This window comes from Clavispora lusitaniae, assembly GCF_014636115.1.
Source record: "Clavispora lusitaniae strain FDAARGOS_655 chromosome Unknown tig00000038_pilon, whole genome shotgun sequence".
In the NCBI taxonomy this organism is placed as follows: domain Eukaryota; kingdom Fungi; phylum Ascomycota; class Pichiomycetes; order Serinales; family Metschnikowiaceae; genus Clavispora; species Clavispora lusitaniae.
Genome location: NW_027093976.1, coordinates 1,401,442 through 1,423,041, shown reverse-complemented (window position 1 = coordinate 1,423,041; position 21,600 = coordinate 1,401,442). Strand labels below are relative to the sequence as shown.

The 21,600-nt window shown below is 41.5% G+C and overlaps 9 protein-coding genes across 9 annotated transcripts; 6 read left to right on the top strand and 3 right to left on the bottom strand. All coding sequences in view use genetic code 12, as the record gives it.

Annotated features, from left to right (window-relative positions):
- Positions 1-516: 516 nt before the first annotated feature.
- On the bottom strand, positions 517-1,446 carry LSP1 (lipid-binding protein; the record flags this gene model as incomplete). Its single annotated transcript, XM_002618111.2, has 1 exon — positions 517-1,446. The coding sequence occupies one exon, from the start codon at positions 1,444-1,446 to the stop codon at positions 517-519; it is 930 nt and encodes a 309-aa protein (XP_002618157.1).
- A 1,288-nt stretch (positions 1,447-2,734) lies between these two features.
- FOB63_001762 (Mpv17/PMP22 family protein) lies at positions 2,735-3,424 on the top strand (the record flags this gene model as incomplete). The annotated part of the gene is made up of 1 exon (XM_002618112.2): positions 2,735-3,424. The coding sequence occupies one exon, from the start codon at positions 2,735-2,737 to the stop codon at positions 3,422-3,424; it is 690 nt and encodes a 229-aa protein (XP_002618158.1).
- A 1,213-nt stretch (positions 3,425-4,637) lies between these two features.
- RTS1 (protein phosphatase 2A regulatory subunit) lies at positions 4,638-6,851 on the top strand (the record flags this gene model as incomplete). The annotated part of the gene is made up of 1 exon (XM_002618113.2): positions 4,638-6,851. The coding sequence occupies one exon, from the start codon at positions 4,638-4,640 to the stop codon at positions 6,849-6,851; it is 2,214 nt and encodes a 737-aa protein (XP_002618159.2).
- A 1,455-nt stretch (positions 6,852-8,306) lies between these two features.
- On the top strand, positions 8,307-10,037 carry IMH3 (IMP dehydrogenase; the record flags this gene model as incomplete). The annotated part of the gene is made up of 2 exons (XM_002618114.2): positions 8,307-8,757; positions 8,923-10,037. 2 exons carry the CDS (start codon positions 8,307-8,309, stop codon positions 10,035-10,037), a joined length of 1,566 nt encoding a protein of 521 aa, XP_002618160.2.
- Positions 10,038-10,226: 189 nt separating this feature from the next.
- Positions 10,227-10,760, top strand: SCP1 (Scp1p; the record flags this gene model as incomplete). Its single annotated transcript, XM_002618116.2, has 1 exon — positions 10,227-10,760. The coding sequence occupies one exon, from the start codon at positions 10,227-10,229 to the stop codon at positions 10,758-10,760; it is 534 nt and encodes a 177-aa protein (XP_002618162.1).
- A 268-nt stretch (positions 10,761-11,028) lies between these two features.
- MAK16 (ribosome biosynthesis protein) lies at positions 11,029-11,916 on the top strand (the record flags this gene model as incomplete). The annotated part of the gene is made up of 1 exon (XM_002618117.1): positions 11,029-11,916. The coding sequence occupies one exon, from the start codon at positions 11,029-11,031 to the stop codon at positions 11,914-11,916; it is 888 nt and encodes a 295-aa protein (XP_002618163.1).
- An 818-nt stretch (positions 11,917-12,734) lies between these two features.
- EFH1 (KilA-N domain-containing transcriptional regulator EFH1) lies at positions 12,735-13,604 on the bottom strand (the record flags this gene model as incomplete). Its single annotated transcript, XM_002618118.2, has 1 exon — positions 12,735-13,604. One exon carries the CDS (start codon positions 13,602-13,604, stop codon positions 12,735-12,737), a length of 870 nt encoding a protein of 289 aa, XP_002618164.2.
- Positions 13,605-14,510: 906 nt separating this feature from the next.
- On the top strand, positions 14,511-16,115 carry AVT1 (Avt1p; the record flags this gene model as incomplete). The annotated part of the gene is made up of 1 exon (XM_002618119.2): positions 14,511-16,115. One exon carries the CDS (start codon positions 14,511-14,513, stop codon positions 16,113-16,115), a length of 1,605 nt encoding a protein of 534 aa, XP_002618165.2.
- A 122-nt stretch (positions 16,116-16,237) lies between these two features.
- FOB63_001755 (uncharacterized protein) lies at positions 16,238-19,435 on the bottom strand (the record flags this gene model as incomplete). The annotated part of the gene is made up of 1 exon (XM_002618120.2): positions 16,238-19,435. One exon carries the CDS (start codon positions 19,433-19,435, stop codon positions 16,238-16,240), a length of 3,198 nt encoding a protein of 1,065 aa, XP_002618166.2.
- Positions 19,436-21,600: the final 2,165 nt, after the last annotated feature.

Sequence of the window (21,600 nt, the reverse complement as noted above, 5' to 3'; positions counted from 1 at the left end):
CCTGAAGTTTTATGAGGCAGTGAGAAGCGTGAGGGGGCTTAAAAAGCGGCAGCAACCAAGTGATTCGCGAGTAGGGTTTCTTAAACAATCTGTAGCATTTTCTAAAGCGCGTTTTTATCTACATCTGGGTCGACTCGCATTTGAGACACAACAGATATGTGGACAATTCTCGAGACTAAAGTATTGGAGACACCAATGAAAATAAAAGAGTGTAAGGGTAGGTTCGGTCTGCCGGAAATAGTGGATACCGCTAAGGATAGAAGGATAGAAGGATAGACTTTAAATGGTGCGATCATGTACGTAACCGTCAAAACATCAAAACAAGTGCGTAGAACTTATAGCTGTGGCATTACAAATTTCGCAGAGTTACGACTCTTCTATGCATAGAGATAGAACTTCACGTTTATTATGGGGAGAACTAAGCAAGTAAACAAATTTTTTCGGCAAGAGTAGCTTCAAAAAGACCGTAGTGATACAGAAGATGAAAGTCCAGAATTGAATATAAAATTGCCACACTTAAGCAGTGGCCTTGTCTTCTTCGTTCCACTCGCTTTCAGTCACCTTCAAGTGCTCAGCCTCGTCAGCCAAGTCATCAGCGTCGTACTCTTCTTCTTCGTGAGCAGCAAAGGACAAAGTTGGCTTCACGACAGCAGAGTCAAAAGTCCATGTGGCCAAGGCATTTTCAGCGTCAATGATGATTTGCTTAGAAGCCTCGTAACCGTCGTAGGCTGGTCTGGTTTCACCTGGGGTAACTGGAGACTCGTCCAACAATTCCAACAAGGCCTTACCGTAACCAGCAATCAAGGCAATTTTCTCAGCGTGCTCACGAACAGAGTCGAATTGGTAGTTGAAAGCAGTCTTCAACTTTTCTCTGGTGATGTTGGACAATTGTGCCTCAGCAACCAAAGACTCGGCTTCGGCTCTGACCAACTCCTGTTCCAAGACGTTGATCTTTGGAGATTGTGGGTCCTTGTACTTCAAGTAGGCAATTTGATCGGTGATCTTTTGTTTTCTCTCTCTAGAAGGTTGGACGGAACCTTCAATGTCTCTAATGGACTTCATGGTGATTCTGTATTGGTCATATCTGTCAATGAATTGGTCTTCCAATTCACCAATCTCATACACCAAGACACCCAACTTGTCGGTAATGTCGGAAATATCATCGTCATTGGTTTCACCCCAAAGAGACAATTGCTTAGCAACCTCTTTTCTCTCTCTAGCGGTGATTTCAATGGATCTCATCAAGTTCTTCTCCATCTTGATCAATTGTGCCAACTTTCTGGCCATCTCTGGACCCAAAGCACCAGCAGCATTTTTTCTGATGGTGTGGGAGAGAGAACCCTTACCGAAAAACTTGGACTTGGTGGTGGATGGTGGAGGAGGTGGAGATTGCAATTGAGCAGCAGTTGGTGCTCTCTGAGATCTCAAGGAGTAAGTTCTATGCATGGCGAAAGTAGGTTAGTGTAGGTTCGAAACAAGAATGAAGTAAGAAAAAATTTCCTCAGCACGGAAAAGCCCATTATATTGGGCCGCAATCAGGGGGCCTGGAAATGGACGAAGCTCTGTTCCTGTGTGCAGGACCTAGCCAGCCACCCTTGTTATCATTATGGGGCTTTAATATGAGGCAACACAAAGAGAATGACCAAAAAGGCAACTGGAGCGGAGAGTATAGTACAGTTGCTTCCTGCAAGTATCCAGCATGGAAACCGAGGGCTCGAGCACCCGAAGATGCGAGAATGAAATGTGCCATTATTCTTGCCTCAATGCATATGACTTGGGCCTACCGTAAATTAACCAAAAGCTTCGCGAACGAAAACACACATCCTGCAGTTTTACGTGTTCGAGAAGGATGTGCTTTGGGTAAAATTGAACCATGGTCACGTGACCCGAAAAAAAAAAACTTCTAAAGAATGTATTGAATGAATGGTGTAATCACTGGGTAACCGTCTGGCATGTGAGAGCGGTTTATATGCTGGCATTTCTTGCCACTTATACTTGGCTTTCGGCTAGATCCGTGTGCAGGTCATCAGATTGACATAGCACGCGACTAACGCCAATCGAGAGTCTTATCGACAATGACCTGCATATTATTATACCCTAGCACCCTTTGGAACCTTTGGTTTTCCGTATTACACTTTCATCCGCACGTATTCGGCACTTTATTAGGATCGGATTTTGAAACAGCCGTGGTAAATATGGGTGAGAAATATTTTATCTTGTTCCATATCTCTTTGATTGAATAATGGCGGGCGCAACCATGAGATGCCTAGTATGCGCATTTTTTTTCTCTTTTCCGGATTATGCGGTGGCTCCTCAAGCATCTATCTGCGAACATCTGTAGGTTTAGGAAGGTCTCGCCGATTCAACTCGGACTTTGAAGCTGGTTTAGAATGTTTAATTTCAAAAATCAAAGGAATCCATAAGTTCGTGCATATCCACGAATAACACTTGGCCCATACAGCAATCTGTATCGGATTTTGGCATCATTTTGCATTTCCACGGGACAAAGGCATCGCAGCGCTGCGGAAGTTAGAGTCCGAAAAAAGATATCGCTCGCACCTTCTACATCGGAAGCTCTGCCACATTTTCAGTCGGAATTATATATAGCTTTGTAACGAAACCGTTTTTCTGGGCTTCTGCTTTTTCTCTTCTTTTTTTTTCTTCTTTCTCTGGCCTGCCTTTCTAGCTCCACCCATTCTTCTGAGCCCATTTCTCACCTTATTTTGCATCCACAATGGCGCTGTTCTTTCGAACATATAATCATCTTCTCAAGACCCACCCATACAAGACCAATATGTTCACCACTAGTGTGCTCTTTGGCGCAGGAGACTGCTTGGCTCAGGGTCTTTTCCCACATCATGTTGACGATGATTTGAATAAACCTACAGAATTTCATTCTGATCGACTCGTGAGAGCAATGATCTACGGATGCTTTTTTTTCGCTCCCGTGAGTGTGAAATGGACAACAAAAACATTGCCTTTCATCCACAGCCCATTTCTCTCGGCAACTAAGCGTGCCACAAAGTCATTTCTGTCCATCAATGTTCATGACAATTTGTACAGGTTAGTGGTGGATTCGCTATTCATGCCTAGCATTGTGTGGATTCCGATGTACAATATAGTCATGAGTGCATTGGCACTCCACGACGATCCGCTAGCTGTGGCGAGAGAGAAATTAGAAAACAACTGGTGGAACGTCTTGAAAGCTAACTGGACCGTGTGGCCTCCTTTACAGCTTGTGAATTTGTTTTTCGTTCCTATTCATCTTCGCATTGTTGTCTCGAATGTGTGGTCTATTGGGTGGAACTGTTACTTGAGCTTTGTTCACAACACCTTGGGTCACGGAAAGGGTTCAGGACATCTTATTGAGGAGCTAGTTGACATTGAGACTGCAGACGAGGAACAGACCATGGTCTATGCATAATGATTGACTGAATTATAGATATAGAGATGCAGTCATTTAGGCGGCGGCAGGAGCTCCGTACATACTTATTCACTCGTTATGAGATTATATTAGGGTTTTCTTGGGCCGGGCGAAGGTCCGAGTCTACGGCAGGGTTTATTAATGGATAGACTATTGGGTATTGTGCATTAAGCATATTGTAGCAAGTAGTGCTTCTTTTAGTCTCATGTGGAATTGCATTTTACTTTGATGCAGACACTTCGGCCCGAGTAGCTTCATCTTGATCGTTTTTAGTTCGACGCAACTATATGCCATCAGATAATAAGGCAGCGTGGGCTCTTTTGTCTTGTTAATTTCGTATAAATCAAACCTTACCCGGGCCAATTCCGAACAATCATGAACGAACAAGTTTACGGACACGCTTCAATGACACCGCATATAATATATAAGAACATACATAAAAAAGATAATAAAACAATTTAGTCGGCTTGCAACGACCATAACTTTTTGTCATATTACAGAACGTCAGAACTTATCCGGTGCACTCGGTTTCGCACCCAGACTCAAATGTTCAGTGTACACTTTTTCTTCTCGTGGCTCGTCAAACAATAATCAAAATGGAACACAAAGCTAGCATTTCCTGGTTCCCCTTTATAGTACATTCTTGCTTTTAAAAATATCCTTATCGTAGCTTTAAGGTGTAGTCTTACATTAAAACCGAAAGATATGTGTCGTGCAATAACCGTCGTGCCAAGATCAAGTGTAGAAACCGTAACAAAGCAAGGAACGGTGTTGACCTTGATACTGAGCGCTCAACGAAAAAAACGCTATTCAGGATTTTTTATCATCAGCTGATAGTGTTCCCGAATTTATTTGGCTTCTTTCTTTTCTACTACTTTCCAATCTGCTTTGAAGCTTAAACGGCCGATTTTCTCGTTTGATACTATAGTTGCACTCGTGGACAGTCTGTCTTGAGGAATCGTGGTTGTCTAGTCGATTTTGCAGTTTTTTATATTCTTTCAGTTGTTTTTCTTTCTTCACCTTTTCCTTTTATAGCTTCCAACTTCTGCGGCAGCTTTTACTTCCGAGATCGATCGCTCCGGAACCCATTGGGCTTGTTTAACATCCTCGATTCAACTGTTTCCTCGAGCCTACGCTTCATTGTTCGTGAATTGTGAACCTAGCCTCAAAGCATTTATTATTTCCCTTGTTTGTGTTTCTATTCACATTGAAAATGATGAAAGGCTTCAAAAACAGACTTACTCGCAACAAAAACCCGAGCTCGTCAAAAAAGACAGACAAGAAGGATCTGAAAGACTCCACGAAGGACAAGGAATCTTCCAAAAAGGGGCAATCGCTTTCACTGAAAACAGCTAGCTCGAACTCTTCCTTGAAATCAAACTCCCCTAGTCCCTCGAAGAATGAGACTCTGCTGACTTCCGATTTGTCTTCAATTCTGAAGCTGCTGGATCAAGCGAAACAGCTGCTGGTAAATCCGTCAGCAGTTTCCCAATTTTCATCACAAACTGAACATCCTAACACACCGCCACCTCCAGACGCTATTGCAGGTGTCGATAAACAGGCAAGTTCTCCCAAAATTGTTGTCAACGAACCGATACCAACAACTGTTGGCTCCACAAATCCTGTGTCTCCTACCCCGAGCTCACCAAACGCCCAGAACCCTGCATTCGGACACGGTAGCCTTCACCTTGATGGCAGATTGGCTTCTCACTCCCAACATCAACCACACTCCCCTTTGAACCTCAATATATCATCTCCTGGAAAGGATTCATTTGACATAGATTTGATTGTCACTCCCAAAAGACATTCGTCTTCTCGTTTCGAACCAACAACGTCGGACGACCACAGGGAAATCACGAAGCTTCCTAACTTCGACGAAGTGGCTCCAGAAGAGCAGATTTCCCTCTTCATCCAAAAGGTCGATCAATGTAACATCTTATTTGACTTCAGTGATCCAACAAATGATATCCGGGGCAAAGAGATAAAGCGTATCACGTTGCAGGAGCTAATCCAGTTCATCGTGAGCAATCGCTTCAATTACACTGACGAAATGTATAAGCATGTGATTGCAATGTTCAAAAAGAACTTATTCCGTCCTATTCCACCTCCAGTTAACCCAGTGGGGGAGCTTTTTGATCCAGATGAAGATGAGCCTGTGTCCGAATTGGCCTGGCCTCACATGCAATCCATTTATGAATTTTTTTTAAGGTTCGTGGAAAGTCCCGATTTCAATCACCAGGTCGCTAAGCAATACATTGATCATGATTTCATCCTCAGAATCTTGGAATTGTTTGATAGTGAAGATCCCAGAGAACGTGACTGCTTGAAAACTACGTTGCATAGAATTTATGGTAAGTTTTTAAGTTTGCGGTCTTTCATTCGTAAGTCTATCAACAACGTGTTCTTGCAGTTTGTTTATGAAACTGAAAGATTCAATGGTATCGGTGAATTGTTGGAGATTTTGGGCTCTATTATTAACGGATTTGCGTTACCTTTGAAAGAAGAACATAAAATCTTCTTGATCCGAGTTCTCCTTCCTTTGCATAAGGTCAAGTCATTGTCATTATACCATCCTCAACTAGCTTACTGTATCGTTCAGTTTTTGGAGAAAGATCCATCATTAACTGAAGAAGTTGTCATGGGTCTATTGAGGTATTGGCCCAAAATCAATAGTCCAAAAGAGGTCATGTTTTTGAATGAAATCGAAGACATTTTCGAGGTTATGGAACCAAACGAATTTTTGAAAATTCAGATTCCATTGTCCGCGCAGTTGCTGAAATGCATTGCTTCATCCCATTTTCAAGTCAGTGAGAAAGTGTTGTGTTTCTGGCAAAATGAATACTTTTTGACTTTGGTGACTGAAAATGCTGAAGTTGTACTTCCAATTATCTTTGCCTCGTTGTATGAACTTACTAATGCAACGCAGCCAGGAATAGCTAATGGTATCGTGCAGCAAAAACTCAACGAGAATCCGAACGCGATGACAGACGCTAATGGCAATCTAATCGATAGTGGTTTGGTATTGAATAACAATTATGATTCCAATGGGGATAGAGATCATAATGGGGGCTTGGAAGATGCGCATATGATCCATGACATGACGGATGAAGAGTACTACGACTCTTTTTCCTCCCCTCATCAACATATGGACATGGACGATTTTAGCAACATTCCCCCACACAACCTGGCCACATCTAACTGGAATAAAAGCATTCACCAGTTGGCATTCGGCGCATTGAAGGTTTTTATGGATCATAACCCTATTTTGTATGACCACTGTGCTATGTTGTATCACCAATCTGTTGAGGAAAGAAAGATAAGGGAAGTTTCAAGGAAAGAGGGATGGAAACGAATTGAGCAGTATGTCAAGACGCATAAGCAGTCGGGCTCTCCTCCTGTCAACGATGCAGAGGTAGATGCTCATTAACCAATCATTGTAATGATTTCTTGATGTTTCATGACTCTTCAATTCAGAATATCTTTCCGCTCACTCCGTGCCCATTATGATGCTTATCTTTTGAAGACTTTTTATATGTTGGTCTAGCATATACGTTACAAAGCAAATTACAAACCACTTTCTTAAATCGTTCTAGGTGAACGACATCGTAGTTACAGACATTGTTCACATAACGAATGTATGGTACGAATGCGGGGTTTCTGGAAGATGCAAATTAGTCATTACATCCTACATCGGAAACTTATCCTTGGGATACTTAGATCATAGCTTTGGGTTGGGCACAGGGTTGGGCACATTTTCTGATTACACGGGAATGCCTTTGTTAGCCCTCCACTCTGATAAAGCAGGTCTTGTCTTCGAAATTGAAAAATGGCTTGACCCTTGATTCAGTTTGTGCTATTCTTAGCTCATAGTTTAGAAATTATATGATCAAAAAGATAATTATATATAGGTTCTTTTTTATTTCCAACGGAAATGACAGGTTTGAAATAAATTCAGCTCGTAGTTGCTTAATTCGCAAATATCTTTAAGTTTGCAATAAAATGGAAAATCATCAAAAAAAAAAAAAAATATAGTACATACTAAAATTACTTTTGACTGTCAATACCTATGGTCATCTCTATGATCATCTCTTCTTATTTCCCAAAACGCAGTATCATCCAGTAAAACCTACCATCCAGACATGAAGACATTTCCTAATTTAGTTAGATGCAAGACAGAATATTGTGAATTATGGAGTTCAATAGGGTCAGCTACAAGTACACCGATCTTCCTTGCTGGTGGATCGATAACCAAACCAATGGAGTCATTTAAGGACGAGCTAGAGTGAGGATCTTCAATAGGACAGTTGGATTGAGCATCTTGATGAATGACGTTTAGTTAGGGTTGATATTTAGGGATGGGGCGATTATTGAAGTGGAATCCATCCAAGAGGAAATCGAATGATCTTACTTGAGTCCAATATGAAGTATCCTTATCTAAAAAAAGAGGATAGATTATCCCAAAATGAATCCGGGCCAGTCCGAGAAGCCGCGGCGATGCCGAGGCATGTCCGCGAGACATTGAAGATAAGACCTGAAGAGCATAAAAATGGTGTGCATATACCTCTCAGCAGTTTGTACGCAACAAATATTACCTACAAGGCCCGAGTCAAAAAAGTCTTATGTGCCAATGAAATGACGATAAACAAGATGAAAACTCCGTAAACATCAAAAAAAAATCATAATAAGACACTGGAAAAATACAATATTGAGATCAATTGTCTGGAAAAGTGTTAAATTCAAAGTTGATGGAGATTTATTTGTCATCGCTTTTTCTCATCAAATTTTTTTCGCCGCTTACATAATAGTATAAATACTACTGCGAAGACGCACACTTAATTTTTCTCTTTTTTTTTTTGGCTAATCTTGCCCCTCTGCTCTAACAATGGTTTTGGACTGCTCTTCTGCTACTTCTCACTTGAAAACTTATCCTAAGAAGGACGGTTTGGATATTCGTTCGTTGATCGATTCCTCTAACTTTGGTGGTTTGACTTACAATGACTTTTTGATTTTGCCAGGTTTGATCAACTTTCCATCTTCTGAAGTTAGCTTGGACTCTAAGTTGACTAAGAAGATTGCTTTGAAATCTCCTTTCTTATCTTCTCCTATGGACACTGTCACGGAGGAGAATATGGCTATCCACATGGCCTTGTTGGGTGGTATCGGTATTATTCACCATAACTGCAGTGCTGAAGAACAGGCTGCTATGGTCAAGAAGGTCAAAAAGTACGAGAATGGCTTTATTAGTGACCCAGTTGTCGTCTCCCCATCTGTCACTGTTGGTGAAATCAAGAAGATGAAGGAGAGAATTGGTTTTTCTTCTTTCCCTGTTACTGGTATGTGTATCCTATTACTATTGTGTTTTTTTTTTTTTCCTGATGATTCCATTTTTATTAATAACTTTCGTTCTACCGAATTACATCAAACGATGTTGAGGAGACTATTTCCCCTGATTCTTGACACAAATTATCTTTGTCTGCGATTATACTAACAATTTATAGAAAATGGTAAAACTGGAGGCAAACTTGTTGGAATTGTTACTTCCCGTGATGTTCAATTCCATGACGATGATTCTACTCCAGTGTCTGAAGTTATGACTAAGGATTTGATTACAGGTAAGCAAGGCATTACCTTGACTGAAGGTAACTCTCTTTTGAGAAGCTCCAAGAAAGGAAAGTTGCCTATCGTGGACTCTGAAGGTAACTTAGTGTCTTTGATTTCCTTGACTGATTTGCAGAAGAACCAATCATACCCAGACGCTTCGAAATCTTTCCACTCTAAGCAATTGTTGTGTGGTGCCGCTATCGGTACCCTTCCAGCTGACAGAGAAAGATTGGACAAGTTGGTTGAAGCCGGCTTAGATGTTGTTGTTTTGGACTCTTCTAACGGTTCCTCTATTTTCCAATTGGACATGATCAAGTGGATCAAGAACAAATACCCAGACTTGGAAGTTATCGCCGGTAATGTTGTCACTAGAGAACAAGCTGCTCTTTTGATTGAAGCAGGTGCCGATGGATTGAGAATTGGTATGGGTTCTGGTTCCATCTGTATCACCCAGGAGGTTATGGCCTGTGGCAGACCACAAGGAACTGCTGTTTTCAACGTTTGCGAATTTGCTAAGCAATTTGGTGTTCCATGTATTGCTGATGGTGGTATTGGAAACATTGGTCATATTGCTAAGGCTTTAGCTTTGGGTGCTTCTTGTGTTATGATGGGAGGTTTGTTGGCTGGTACCTCTGAGACTCCAGGTGACTACTTCTACCGTGACGGACAAAGATTGAAGACTTACCGTGGTATGGGATCCATCGATGCTATGCAACAAACTTCCACCAATGCCAACGCTTCCACATCTCGTTACTTCTCTGAGTCTGACAAGGTTTTGGTCGCTCAAGGTGTTTCAGGTTCGGTTATTGACAAGGGTTCCATCACAAAGTTTGTTCCATACTTGTTCAACGGTTTGCAACACTCTTTGCAAGACATTGGTGTCAAATCTGTTGATGAATTGAGAGAGAAGGTTTACGAAGGAGAAGTCAGATTTGAGTTTAGAACTGCTTCCGCCCAATTAGAAGGTGGTGTCCATGGTTTGCACTCCTACGAGAAGAAGTTGCACAATTAAGTCCTATAGCTGATTGGAGTGCTTGACTGCATTCTTCCGATTATAAAAGTTTGTATTTCTAGGGTATCGTATAAATTCACATAGACCATGAAAATGTATGCAGGTAAACGGCGGCTTGAAGGCTGAGATTTACATGACTAAGATGCACCCCATTGTACTCCATTGTCATCAGCTTCTTGACTCTTTAAAATGTCTTTCTACAACAATCGATCTTTGCCTATACAAGAAGCATCCACAAACCTAGATCAAGATCTCCACTCTTCGCGTGAAGCAAAGTATCAACGTTCTCAAGCTGAAGTCGCCAAGTGGATTTTCAACGTTTTGCGTACACTGCCCGAAGAGCAGGGAGAATATCATAAGAGGGGGTATGATCTAATTGAGATGCTCAAGGATGGTTCTATGTTATGTAAATTGGGAGATCTTCTAGGGCTTCCAAATAGTCCTACGAGAAAATACAAAAGCTCAAAAATGCCCTTTGTACAAATGGAAAACATCCTGTTCTTTTTGAAGACTTGCGACATGATTGGAATAACTCACGATGAAATATTTCAAACTGTGGATTTGTTTGAGAGGAAAGATCCTTATCAAGTTGTTGTTACTTTAATTTCTTTCTCGCGAAAGGCGAGCGAAATAAATCCAGAAGCGTTCAAGGAAGCTATTGGGCCCAAAATTGTGAAAGTTAAACCTCCAGTTCCCCATAAGCCAATAACTCTTAGAAAATGAACATAAGCAGAGGAGCTTAATCAATAAGTAATTCAAGACATGGGATTCGTCAAGATGCGAGAGTATCACGACGTTGGTGCACAGGTGTAATGCGCGCATCTCATCTCTGCTAGACATTTTTTTTCTTAGGATTTAGACATTAAAGCTACTCATCACCTAAAGCACAAAACCTAATTTACGATAAACCTTTGGTAGTAGTGACTTGAAGAACACTCTACCTACATTATTATTTTTGCATTCCCATATACTCTTCATTGAATTTGCATAGATGTCGTCCGACGAAGTGATTTGGCAGGTGATCAACCACTCCTTCTGCTCTTTCAAAATCAAGCCAGGGAAAGGCCAGGATTTTTGCAGAAACGAATATAATGTTAGTGGTTTATGTGACCGAGCATCTTGTCCTTTGGCAAATGCCAGATATGCTACTGTGAAAAATGTGGAAGGTAAATTATACCTTTACATGAAGACTGCCGAAAGGGCCCACATGCCTTCGAAGTTGTGGGAAAGAGTCAAATTACTGAAAAACTATGCCAAAGCTTTGGAACAGATTGACGAGAACTTGCAATATTGGCAGAAGTTTTTGATTCACAAGTGTAAACAAAGATTGACCAGATTAACACAAGTTGCAATTACGGAACGCCGACTTGCATTGAGAGAGGAGGAAAGGCATTACGTCGGTGTGAAGCCTAAGGTCAAAAGAAGAGAAGAGAACAGAGAAAGAAAAGCATTAGCTGCTGCTAAGATTGAGAAAGCTATCGAAAAGGAATTATTGGAAAGATTAAAGAGCGGAGCTTACGGCGATAAACCTTTGAATGTCGATGAGAAAATTTGGAAGAAAGTCTTGGGTAAAGTTGATGAGGTTGAAGAAGAAGAAGAATTTGACGAAGACGATGATGTTGTTTTGGAAAGTGGAGATGATGACAGCGATGTTGGCGAAGTCGAGTATGTCGAAGACAGTGGTGACGATGAGTTCGTTGATATGGAAGATTTGCAAAAGTGGTTAGGCGACTCCGGAAGTGAATCTGAGAGCGAATCGGAAGACGAAGACGAAGAAGAAGAGTCCAAAAAGGGTAAGCTGCGTTCTACGAAGAAGAGCAGAAGACCACATGTGGAGATTGAGTATGAGGACAACATTCAAACTAACATTGCTACATAGATGTAGCCGGGTCGAGAAAATAAATACATTCATTTTCATAGTACAATTATTTGATAGTGACTATTGTTGTGTAATATTCATTAGTCCATGAACAAACCTGCCTTATTTACGTTGCACTCGAGCCGCCATTAAATACTCTCTGGTTTGAGCCTTCGTTGGATTTCATTCGCTTTGACTCTTAGCTTTCATCAGAGAATGCAGATGTCGTTAATTTTCCACTAATGCATATCACGAAAAAAAAACTTGTGATCTTATTTCATGTAAATTACCAATAAATGATCTGTAGTCCAGACTAGATAACGTGGAGTTTTAGAAGAACTCTACAGAAAATGGCGCACATTTTAAGCTTATTACATTTTGCGCATCTTCGACTCTACATCTTTATACTTGCAACGAATAGTAAAAAAGCATCAATGTAAGCAAATTAACGATTCGACAATTAATTATCATGATCACTAAGGCTTATATAAGACTAATTCTCTCGATGTACGCTCAGGTAGTATTTACTAATCATGCATATGCGACTATAGAAAGACAGTGTTTGGTCCCTTAACACCGAGCAGAAGGTGCATCCACTTGGCGGCTCACAATCAATTTTCCATGCAAATAAAAAACGACACAGTCTATTAATACCCTTGGTTGAGCCTGTTCTGTAATCATTTGGGATTTCAAAAAACAACAACACAACATGGCACCTTAAGAAGGGAACGAAAATAAAAAACTAACTTGTGCATTGAAGTCTTCTGGTATCCCTCGGATAAAATTTCCGATCATTGAGATACCTATATTTAAATTCAAGAATAAGAGAAAAACTTGACTTATGGAAAATAGAACGGCATAGTCCCCGTATGGGTCTTAGTGTCATTTGCAGATAAATCTGCATCCATAAAAGATTCTGGTGCTGTGCTGACTTCCTCGTTGTCCGAAGCACTCTCTTGCCGAAGATCTTGCCCACGCACTTGATAAAACTCTCTAATATTACTAACAAACAATGGGTATAGAAGCTGATCAACCCCTTCATTCCTTGCAATTTCAGAAGCACGATGAAAAGGAATCCAAACTCCTTTCAAATTCATTGGGCCATTTCGGACAACGATACGTCCTTTTTCAGTTTTTAATAAACCGTCTCTCTTCCCCCGGCTCATACCCGTAACATTAAGTAATTTTGTACCATTCACATAATCGTCCTTTTCTCTTCTTGAAACCACTACTTTGCCCGCTTTCACTTGAAAACACGTTGTGCTTTCAGCCTCCCAGTAAATCGTTGTAATCCTCGGTTTTGAGATTTTTCGTTGATTAGACTTAGGCATAGAAAGTGTGGGCGAAAGAGACAGTACTGAACCAAGAGAATTTTGTGAACGATGAATCACATTAGGAGAGCCCACATGATGCATATGCGTCGCCATCTCAGAGGAGCCACCTACCTGAGAAGGACCCAAATACATGTTGATTCCATGTGAGTTCCACTGCGAGGATGAATAATGCACTGAGTCCCGAGAAGATTCATTTGATTTGGGCTCTAAAAGTTCGTCACTGATATTTTGTGCCATGGGAACAGAGTTGCTCAGCTTTTCCATAAATCTTGAGTATTCGCCGTGTGCCACGTCTCCAAGATGATTTAGCACTAAGTGTTTACTTGCAAAAGCTGTAGACGTATAGTTAGGGATATTATCGTAAGAGGAGGTCATAATTAGTAGGTTGGAATTAACACTTGGTTTGCTTTAAATGATGGGAAGAAAGTCAAGTATGTAGAACCACTAAGCCACCAGTCAAAGTAGGAAGTTATAGGTCTTATAGTTACTCTTTGCAGCTAATACTCCTCATCTGCAAGATGATGATCTAGATTCAAAATATCAATTGAGGAGTTTTAGATACTAACCAAAAGTTAATCTTGATGCAAGTTCATGTATCCTAATGTATAGACAAGTTTAACTTCACCCATAGATATGCATGATTGTATTCATTATCTTGACTAAAAGAGTTACACTAAAATATAAAGGTCCACTTTAAGGGTCTAGTTCCGGAGATATGGAACCATTTCCCATGGTCTGAGCATTTAAAATTGGATACTTCTGGTGGAATACAATAACATTACCATTTAGAGCAGTCTGGTTCCCCTAAAGAACGCCACCACACACCGTTTCAGTAATTTCATGAAACCGAGTAAAGGATACCAGACATAGCGTACGTGATGTTTGACCCGCTTTTATTAAAGATCGGCCAACTAACCAAATATTCACTTTCACGCCACAGTATTTTTTATCTCATATGTTAAAAATGGGAGCATGTTCTGTTCTGACTCGTATCAGACCTCGGCTACAAACCAGGGAACAATTACGTAATGAAGGAATTAATGAGAGTCACATTTGGAAAGTTCAACTTCCCCGAGGTGCAGTAGTTTCCTTCGGTGCACTTGCATATCGTCTGTATTGACTCGTATTTTAGCTGCGTGAGAAGAGAAAAAAAAAAAAAAAAGGCGACTCGAATTTACACAAGAAAAAACTTTACTTCAACCAAAATCGAGTACCTATCCTAGTGAATTATCGGCTAGGCTAATTGTCCACTAGAAATATTCTATTTAGTTCATTTCTTTGATGGCCTCTCCGACGCCTATTCCGCACCATGAGACGAGAAGAACATCCTTCTTGGACCTTGGAGGTGCCAATTCACTCAACAATTTCGCATCTTCCTTCAAGCGAACACAAAACTATATTGGAGGCTCTCTTGTAGAGAACACTTTGGGCGATGATATTTCTCCGTGCACGTCACCTTCTCCGAGATTGATATCGAGCGCAAGAGACTCTTCGTCATCCACAATGTCAAGAGAAACTGATTATGGCGCTTTTTCAGCCACACCTGGAACCCCACCGACAGGAGGATCGCGTGGTTATGATCACATCAACTCTTTCATTTATCCTGTTGATGATGAAGCTGGAACCTTGCATCGTACTGCGAGCAAGTCTAGTATCCATTCTCGCCATGGAGTTACTGGATCATCGACCAGCTATCAGACAATTTTCAACGCTGTCAACACATTGATGGGGATTGCGATGCTCTCTCTTTCTTTCGGTATGAGATTGTCTGGCTGGGTGGCTGGAACTGTCATGTTGATGGGATTTTCTTGGGTCACCAACGAGACAGCAAAGATAATCGGCAACATCCTAAAAAAGTACCCTCAAGCATCCACATATGGTGATATTGCGTATTTGTATGGCGGAAAGAAGTTTCAGGCTTTGGCTACTTCTATCTTCGTGGTTGACCTCGTGGGGGCCTCTGTGTCATTGGTCCTTTTGTTTTCGGATTCGTTTCACCTTCTTTTCCCAGATGTGAATGTGGGCATTTTCAAAGCTTTAATTATATGTGTGACATTTGGAATGTCTTTTATGCCATTGAGCTTGATTTCCTCATTCAGTGTGTCAGGAATTTTCTCAACCATGGGCGTTTTAGTTCTTATCATCATCTGCGGCTTGTCGTCACTGGAATCCCCTGGATCATTGTTCAATACCGCAGAAATGAACTTATGGCCCAGATCTGTGGGAGAATTGATCTTGAGCTTAGGTATTTTTATGGCGCCTTGGGGAGGACACCCAGTGTTTCCAGAATTGTACAAGGACATGCGCAATCCGTCGAAGTATGCCACATGTTGCAATATCACATTCATTTCTACATTTTGCTTAGACTTTTTGATCGCAGCAGTTGGATATGTTATGTTTGGGGTTAAATGTGAAGACTCTTTAACAAAAAATGTTATGTCAGCCACCACTTATCCAAGCTGGGTAAACCCATTATTTTGCATCTTCTTGGGTATTCTTCCTGTTTCTAAACTTTCTCTTGTGACGAGACCTATTATATCAGTTTACGAAAACTACTTCCGCATGAATGTACAGAGTGACATTGTCTACAAAGATGGCCAACGAATTTACCCAATGACGTTACAGAAGTTAATGGCCCGTGTGATCTTCATGGGGATGATTCTCATCCTTTCCTTAGTCTTTACTTCTTTCGGCAGAGTGATTGCTTTCCTCGGTAGTGCCATTTGCTTTACTATTTGTTTCACATTCCCCCTCCTTTTCCATTTGGGTCTCAACTCAGAAGACCTTTCCTCCACTCAGCGACTTATTGCTCGTACTGGAGTGGTGATCAGTATGACGGGCGCCTTTCTTGGGACTTGTGCCGCTCTCGCGTTTCAAGAGTCCTGAGTCGCAGTCTTCTTTAGTCTAATACTTAATACATGAAATAAGTCATTTTACCCTGATGTGTATTGCTGTTTGATGTAAAACCACTAACTATCACATTTTTGTTTTAAACGCAATCTTTCTCTTCATTCTGTAGATTTTTGAGTGTTGCATTTTCCATGCTTCCTGTATTCCTTGACATCATCCACCGAAACATCGTTATTCAATATGTTTGCCGCATAAACATAGTTTTCGTGTTGTGACCTCGCCAAATACTGCGCCATGACTTGTGAGCCACTTGCCAAATATGATCCTTTACTTCCCATCGCCAGGATAGGGTTCGTGACTTGTGGATACATCAGACTGACAGGAATAGACTGCAGCGGAACGCTGTAATATGATGACGGCTGGGCTTGGACAAAATAAGGTGACTCTGGAGGATAGAACACTGCTTGGGGGTATCCGGTACCATAATTCGCAGGAGGGCAATTATATGGTGGGGGGTACCCATATGTAGAGCTCAAAGACAGTACCGAGTTCAAAGAAGTATTATAATCAAAAATGTCAGCCAGCCCAAACTTATGATTATAGATCTTGTCATGTTTTCTGCGAGACCTCTTAGACTTAGTTTTATGAGATGATGTGGTTACATCTGAACCAATAATGATGGAAATGTCATCGTCATCATCCTCGTCCTCGTCCTCATGTCCAGGGTCCACATTAACATCCTTAACAGGTTCATCAATTGTGTTCGATTTGATATCATTCTTTTCCTTACCTCCATGCACTTCTTCAAATACAGATTCAGTACTAGTCACGTTCGCACATTTTATCTCCTCGTCAAGCTTTTCCTCTGTCCCACTTACCTTCTTATCTGCATCCACAGACTTATTTTCGTCGCCCGTAGGATTATCCTTTCCACTTGTAGCCGCTTTCTGGTCATACAGACCATCCAGAGAATCTTCAACAGGCATTGACTTCTGACCAGAGGAACCGTTTTTATCATTCTCGGAGTCATCACTCAGTGTGGATTGAAGAGCGGGAGCTGGATGAGAAGCGTCAGTACTGATACCGAAAACCATTGCTGCTTCTTCACTGATTGGATTGATTTCGTCTCTAGTTCCAACACTTGCTCTTGTTGGATGACTTCCGAAAGGTTCTCTAAAATCCCCTGAGTTGATCTTCTTTTTATAGTTGAATTTAGGAGGATTTCCACATCTGTCCTTACCAAAACTGATTTTGAAGTGCCTGTAGTGTTCATAAAACTCCCCATTATCACCAGCAATCTCATTAATCTTGTCAACATTCTCACTCTCAAACAATTCGACAACTTTAATAGCATCCACAATGTTCATGAAGTTCATAAATCCACAATCATTATTATGATAGAAATTAATCTGCTCCAAATCACCGAATTTTCCAAATGCTGACCTCAAGGTTGGTTCGTCAGGAAGACGCATGGTATTGGCGGCTTCTTCTCCATCACCTGCCAGCCTTACACCAATGTAAACGTTTCTAGATGCACCAGCAGTGACGGCCAATGAAATTTCTCTACTCAAAGGACCAGAATGATTCTTACCCCAACCGACATTCACTTCGCTGCCATGAACAATCAACTGATGCAAGACTTGGTGGTTCAAATAAAATTTCAAAGCAACTGCTGCATCAACGAAGGTAATGAAACATATCCTCTTGCTTTTGTAATATTTGAACGATTCAACCAACCCACCAGCTCTTACGTTATTCGCAATCTCTTCAACGGAAGTACTAGGATGCAAATTGCCGAGATAGAGAGTTCGGTTACCGACATTAAAGGGATCCGGGTTGAATTGATATGCATGTTGGTAAGATGGGACGCTAATTTGTGGGCCTTGTTGGATAGGTACAGCCATTTGATAAGGTGTAGTTTGGTAAAGCAAAAGTGGGTCAGAGGCAGAATAATGTTGCGCATATACAGCAGGCAAGGACTCAGTTGCTGCACTCGGGGAACTTGAAGAGATTGACTCTAGTTCCTCAGAAGAGCGAGAATGCTCCAATGTGTTACGATGAACATCTGTTGGAGGGTCTCCCATAGTTGGAGATTTGGGATGAGAACCTTCATTCGCTTCTTCGGGCAAATCCTCATCAGTTGGCTTAGTTGCTGTAAAGCTACCCCGGGGTGATATATTCAGTTCGTTGATCTTCAGGCCAGTTATATTTAGTGGATTTGCAGATTTCCGACGTATCATCGCAGGTGATGACGATGAAAGCGAAGAAGAAGAAGAGAAAGAGTCAAGCCGCGATACAGTGGAAGGTTGTCGCGATTTAGACGAATTTTGACGGTCACATCTATCACGGTGAAAGCTCACAGATAAACACATGAGCAGTGGCTCGCTTCCAAGGTCCAAATGATTTTCACGATCAATTTGAATTCGCTTTAAATGATACTCATATATTTTGATAGCAGTATCGATAGATGTGAAATGGATTAAAAATTTGAGCTCATGCTTTTCTTCATTTGTGGATACTCTGAAATCTTCAATTTCGCCGTACTTCGAACAACGGGTGCGAATTTCCTCCTTTGTAGAAGGGATGAGATCAGTGTTTGCAATCTTAAACTTGAGCAACACTGCGCGAGTAGCATTCAAGTCATTAATATAGTTTAGAGTTTTTAGCTTAATGTAATCTTGTTTGCTTAAATTAGTGTGCCCGGAGGCTCCACTCGCAGCATGGACAGGCTCATTCAAGCTGATTTTCAAGTACCTCGAATTCTTTAACTTATCTTGAAGGGCTTTCAAATTGTAAGGATTTTTGCCATACTTGTGATGAAAATTCACAGCAACTGCTGTGCTAACGAAGGAAATGTAGCACGTTTTTACTGTCTCCATATCTTCCATATGAGGGGGCGCTGGGCTCTCAAACATTTTACAGTACTCAATGGGCCCACAAGAGATTTCCGACAAAAGTTCGTTTAGTGTCAATTTGGGATCCAAGTACTTGAGAAGCACGGTCCGGGAAAGGTGAAGCTGGTCCAAGCTTGAATTTGATGACGGATAAGTCAAATACGGTTGTTGAGACTGGGAATGGACCTTGTTGTATGCTGGATATTGATTCGGTACCAATACCGCTGAGTGTCCGCGGGGCACCACCAGATTCTGTGAATGAGCAGGCACAAATGAGGGCCGGCTAAGAACAGGCCCAGGTGTTGACGCTAATAGATTTGCAGGTAGCATCGACTGCGAATAAGCAAGATCTAAAGGGGTGTGACTTCCTTGGAACATATTGTGGTACACCAACGGATGTTTTTGATGCTGTTGGGATTGAAATTTTGGAGATGAAACTGAAGAAACGAATGGCTGATGCATTCTTGGGGGAACCTGGCAGTTTTGATACTAACAAGGGAGGCCAAGTCAGTGGTCGTCACAAGCAAATAATTGAGAAAAGAAAAAAGAAGCAAACGCAAAGAAAGATGTCAATCTAGAGCCAGTTATCCAATAGCGATCGTCGGCGATTCGTGGAAGAGCGATAGTGGTGCGCTTTAGACGCTAGTCTTTTTTTATTCTCCTCTGTGAAAAAGGTACTCTAGTTCTATCTATCCTTCAAAAGAATTCGAGACTTCCAAAACAATGTCAGGAAATGTCCCGTGAAGGGAGATGTAGTTTAGAGGCTCTTGGCGGTAGGCTGGGTTAAGCAAATAAGCAAAACGCACTCAACCAAAGAAACCAAGAAGTTTAGGTTGTAAATGAAAATGCAAGCCGGGAAATAAAAAGTAGCCCTAAAATCGGAAGATTAAAGAAGACGAAGGGAAAAAGGATGCTGTTTATGTCGCGTCAGGAAGGTTTTTGCGTGGAAGGACCGCATTTTCTGGACGTTATTCCAGGACGGCATGTTTGCCCGATACTAGAGAAATGTGCAGGTCACCAAAAAATTTCGAGTTTGACATTCAAGGATCGAGAGCACTGAACATGCTATTATTAGCGTGCTTCAGCGAGTGAAAGAAACATGCTAGAGGACTTAAATGAGAAGCGCAAAGGTATAGACGTTTTTTTTTTTTTTTTTTTGCTTTTGCGTGAAGATATTTATATACATCTGCAAGTTTGGACGCATGACGCAGAGAACGTGGCCCTGAAAATTCAGATGGGGCATAGTGCATGAAAATGCTACGCACTCGATACTGATCATCAGAATGAGGGAAAAGTCCACGAAGAAACCGCGACAACATGTAAACTAAAACTAAATGAGAAGAGGAGGAGAGGTGAAAGCAGAAGCGCAAAAGAAAAGGAGTCGCAGGGATTGTACGAGGGGCGAGGAAGTGAAGGTTCTATGATGAAAACATGCAGGTGCTCAGTCTCATCTTACATTGTTTAAAGGTACGGAGGAGGTTAGTTAAGGTTAACCTAGCTGTGGTCTCTTGAGACATTTTAGCGGTTAAACATGAAAGCGGCTCAAGTGATACAATACTCTTGTATCTGAATAATACGGATCTTAGGTTTCGAAAAGAAATTGTTGTTGGTAATAACAGCAAAATCATTACCGACGAATTGTCGATTCTCCAGTGGATGTCGCGACTTGTGAACATCTCGGGATTAGTCTAGACGCATGCGCTTGCTGCCAATGACAAAATAAGCTCTCCTCTACTATGAATATTAGAGTCCGAGATCTTCGCACGTAGTTGTAAGTCCTTTGGCCAGGGGAGCAGTTTTTTTGTTCTTCATCAAGGCGAAATAACTTGGTAGAGAACAGGCGTTTCGGGTGGGATTGAATTACACATGATTAAGTTGAACAAGTGAACACACTATCCACTCTTTGAAAGTGTCTGCGCGCTTTGGAAATGCTCCATGTACACAAGTGCCTGCGCGCTCCCAAAATAGCTTAAGAAGCTTTCATTGTTGGAAAGCCATTAGAATTGGTGGGTGCCAGTCCCGCCAATAGTGTCATTGACACAGGTTGGTTATTTCTTCTTGACTCTCGTGACAATAAGCTTACGACAGTGAAGTAGTCTTTAGACTACCTAATCAACATTTCGGGGACCTTATGCAGTTTGGATGCATGGAGGACAAAACGGCCTCACTTTGCCTTAAACTGCATAATTAGAATATTTTTTCTCATCTTGGCCCGAACAGTCATTGTTGGCGCATATCTTGGAGCAGGTGCTATTCGTTTCTCTTTATTTTCCTCCAGAGGAAAATATTACAGCATGCCAAGAAGTTCTCAAATGGCTGGCCCTCTTCCCTGAGAGGAGGTGTAGTAGCTAGTGTACTTCTTTAGAAGCTTTTTCCTCGGTGTTTGTCCAAGCTCTCGCAGTGCAAGGTATCACGCCTGCGCGCACCACCCACTTTGTACGGATTTTATGGGCGTGAGGAATCGGCGTTTCCGCCTTCGTCCCCGTTTACGGTACATTTGCGCTAAGAACTCAGTCTCCGCTTAGACATTCCTCTTTCCACTCTCATATTCGTTCCATGTTACAACTGTGCTCCGATGGCCTCAGACTTGTGGCCCAACATGCTACCCATACTTGTAAACTGCCGCC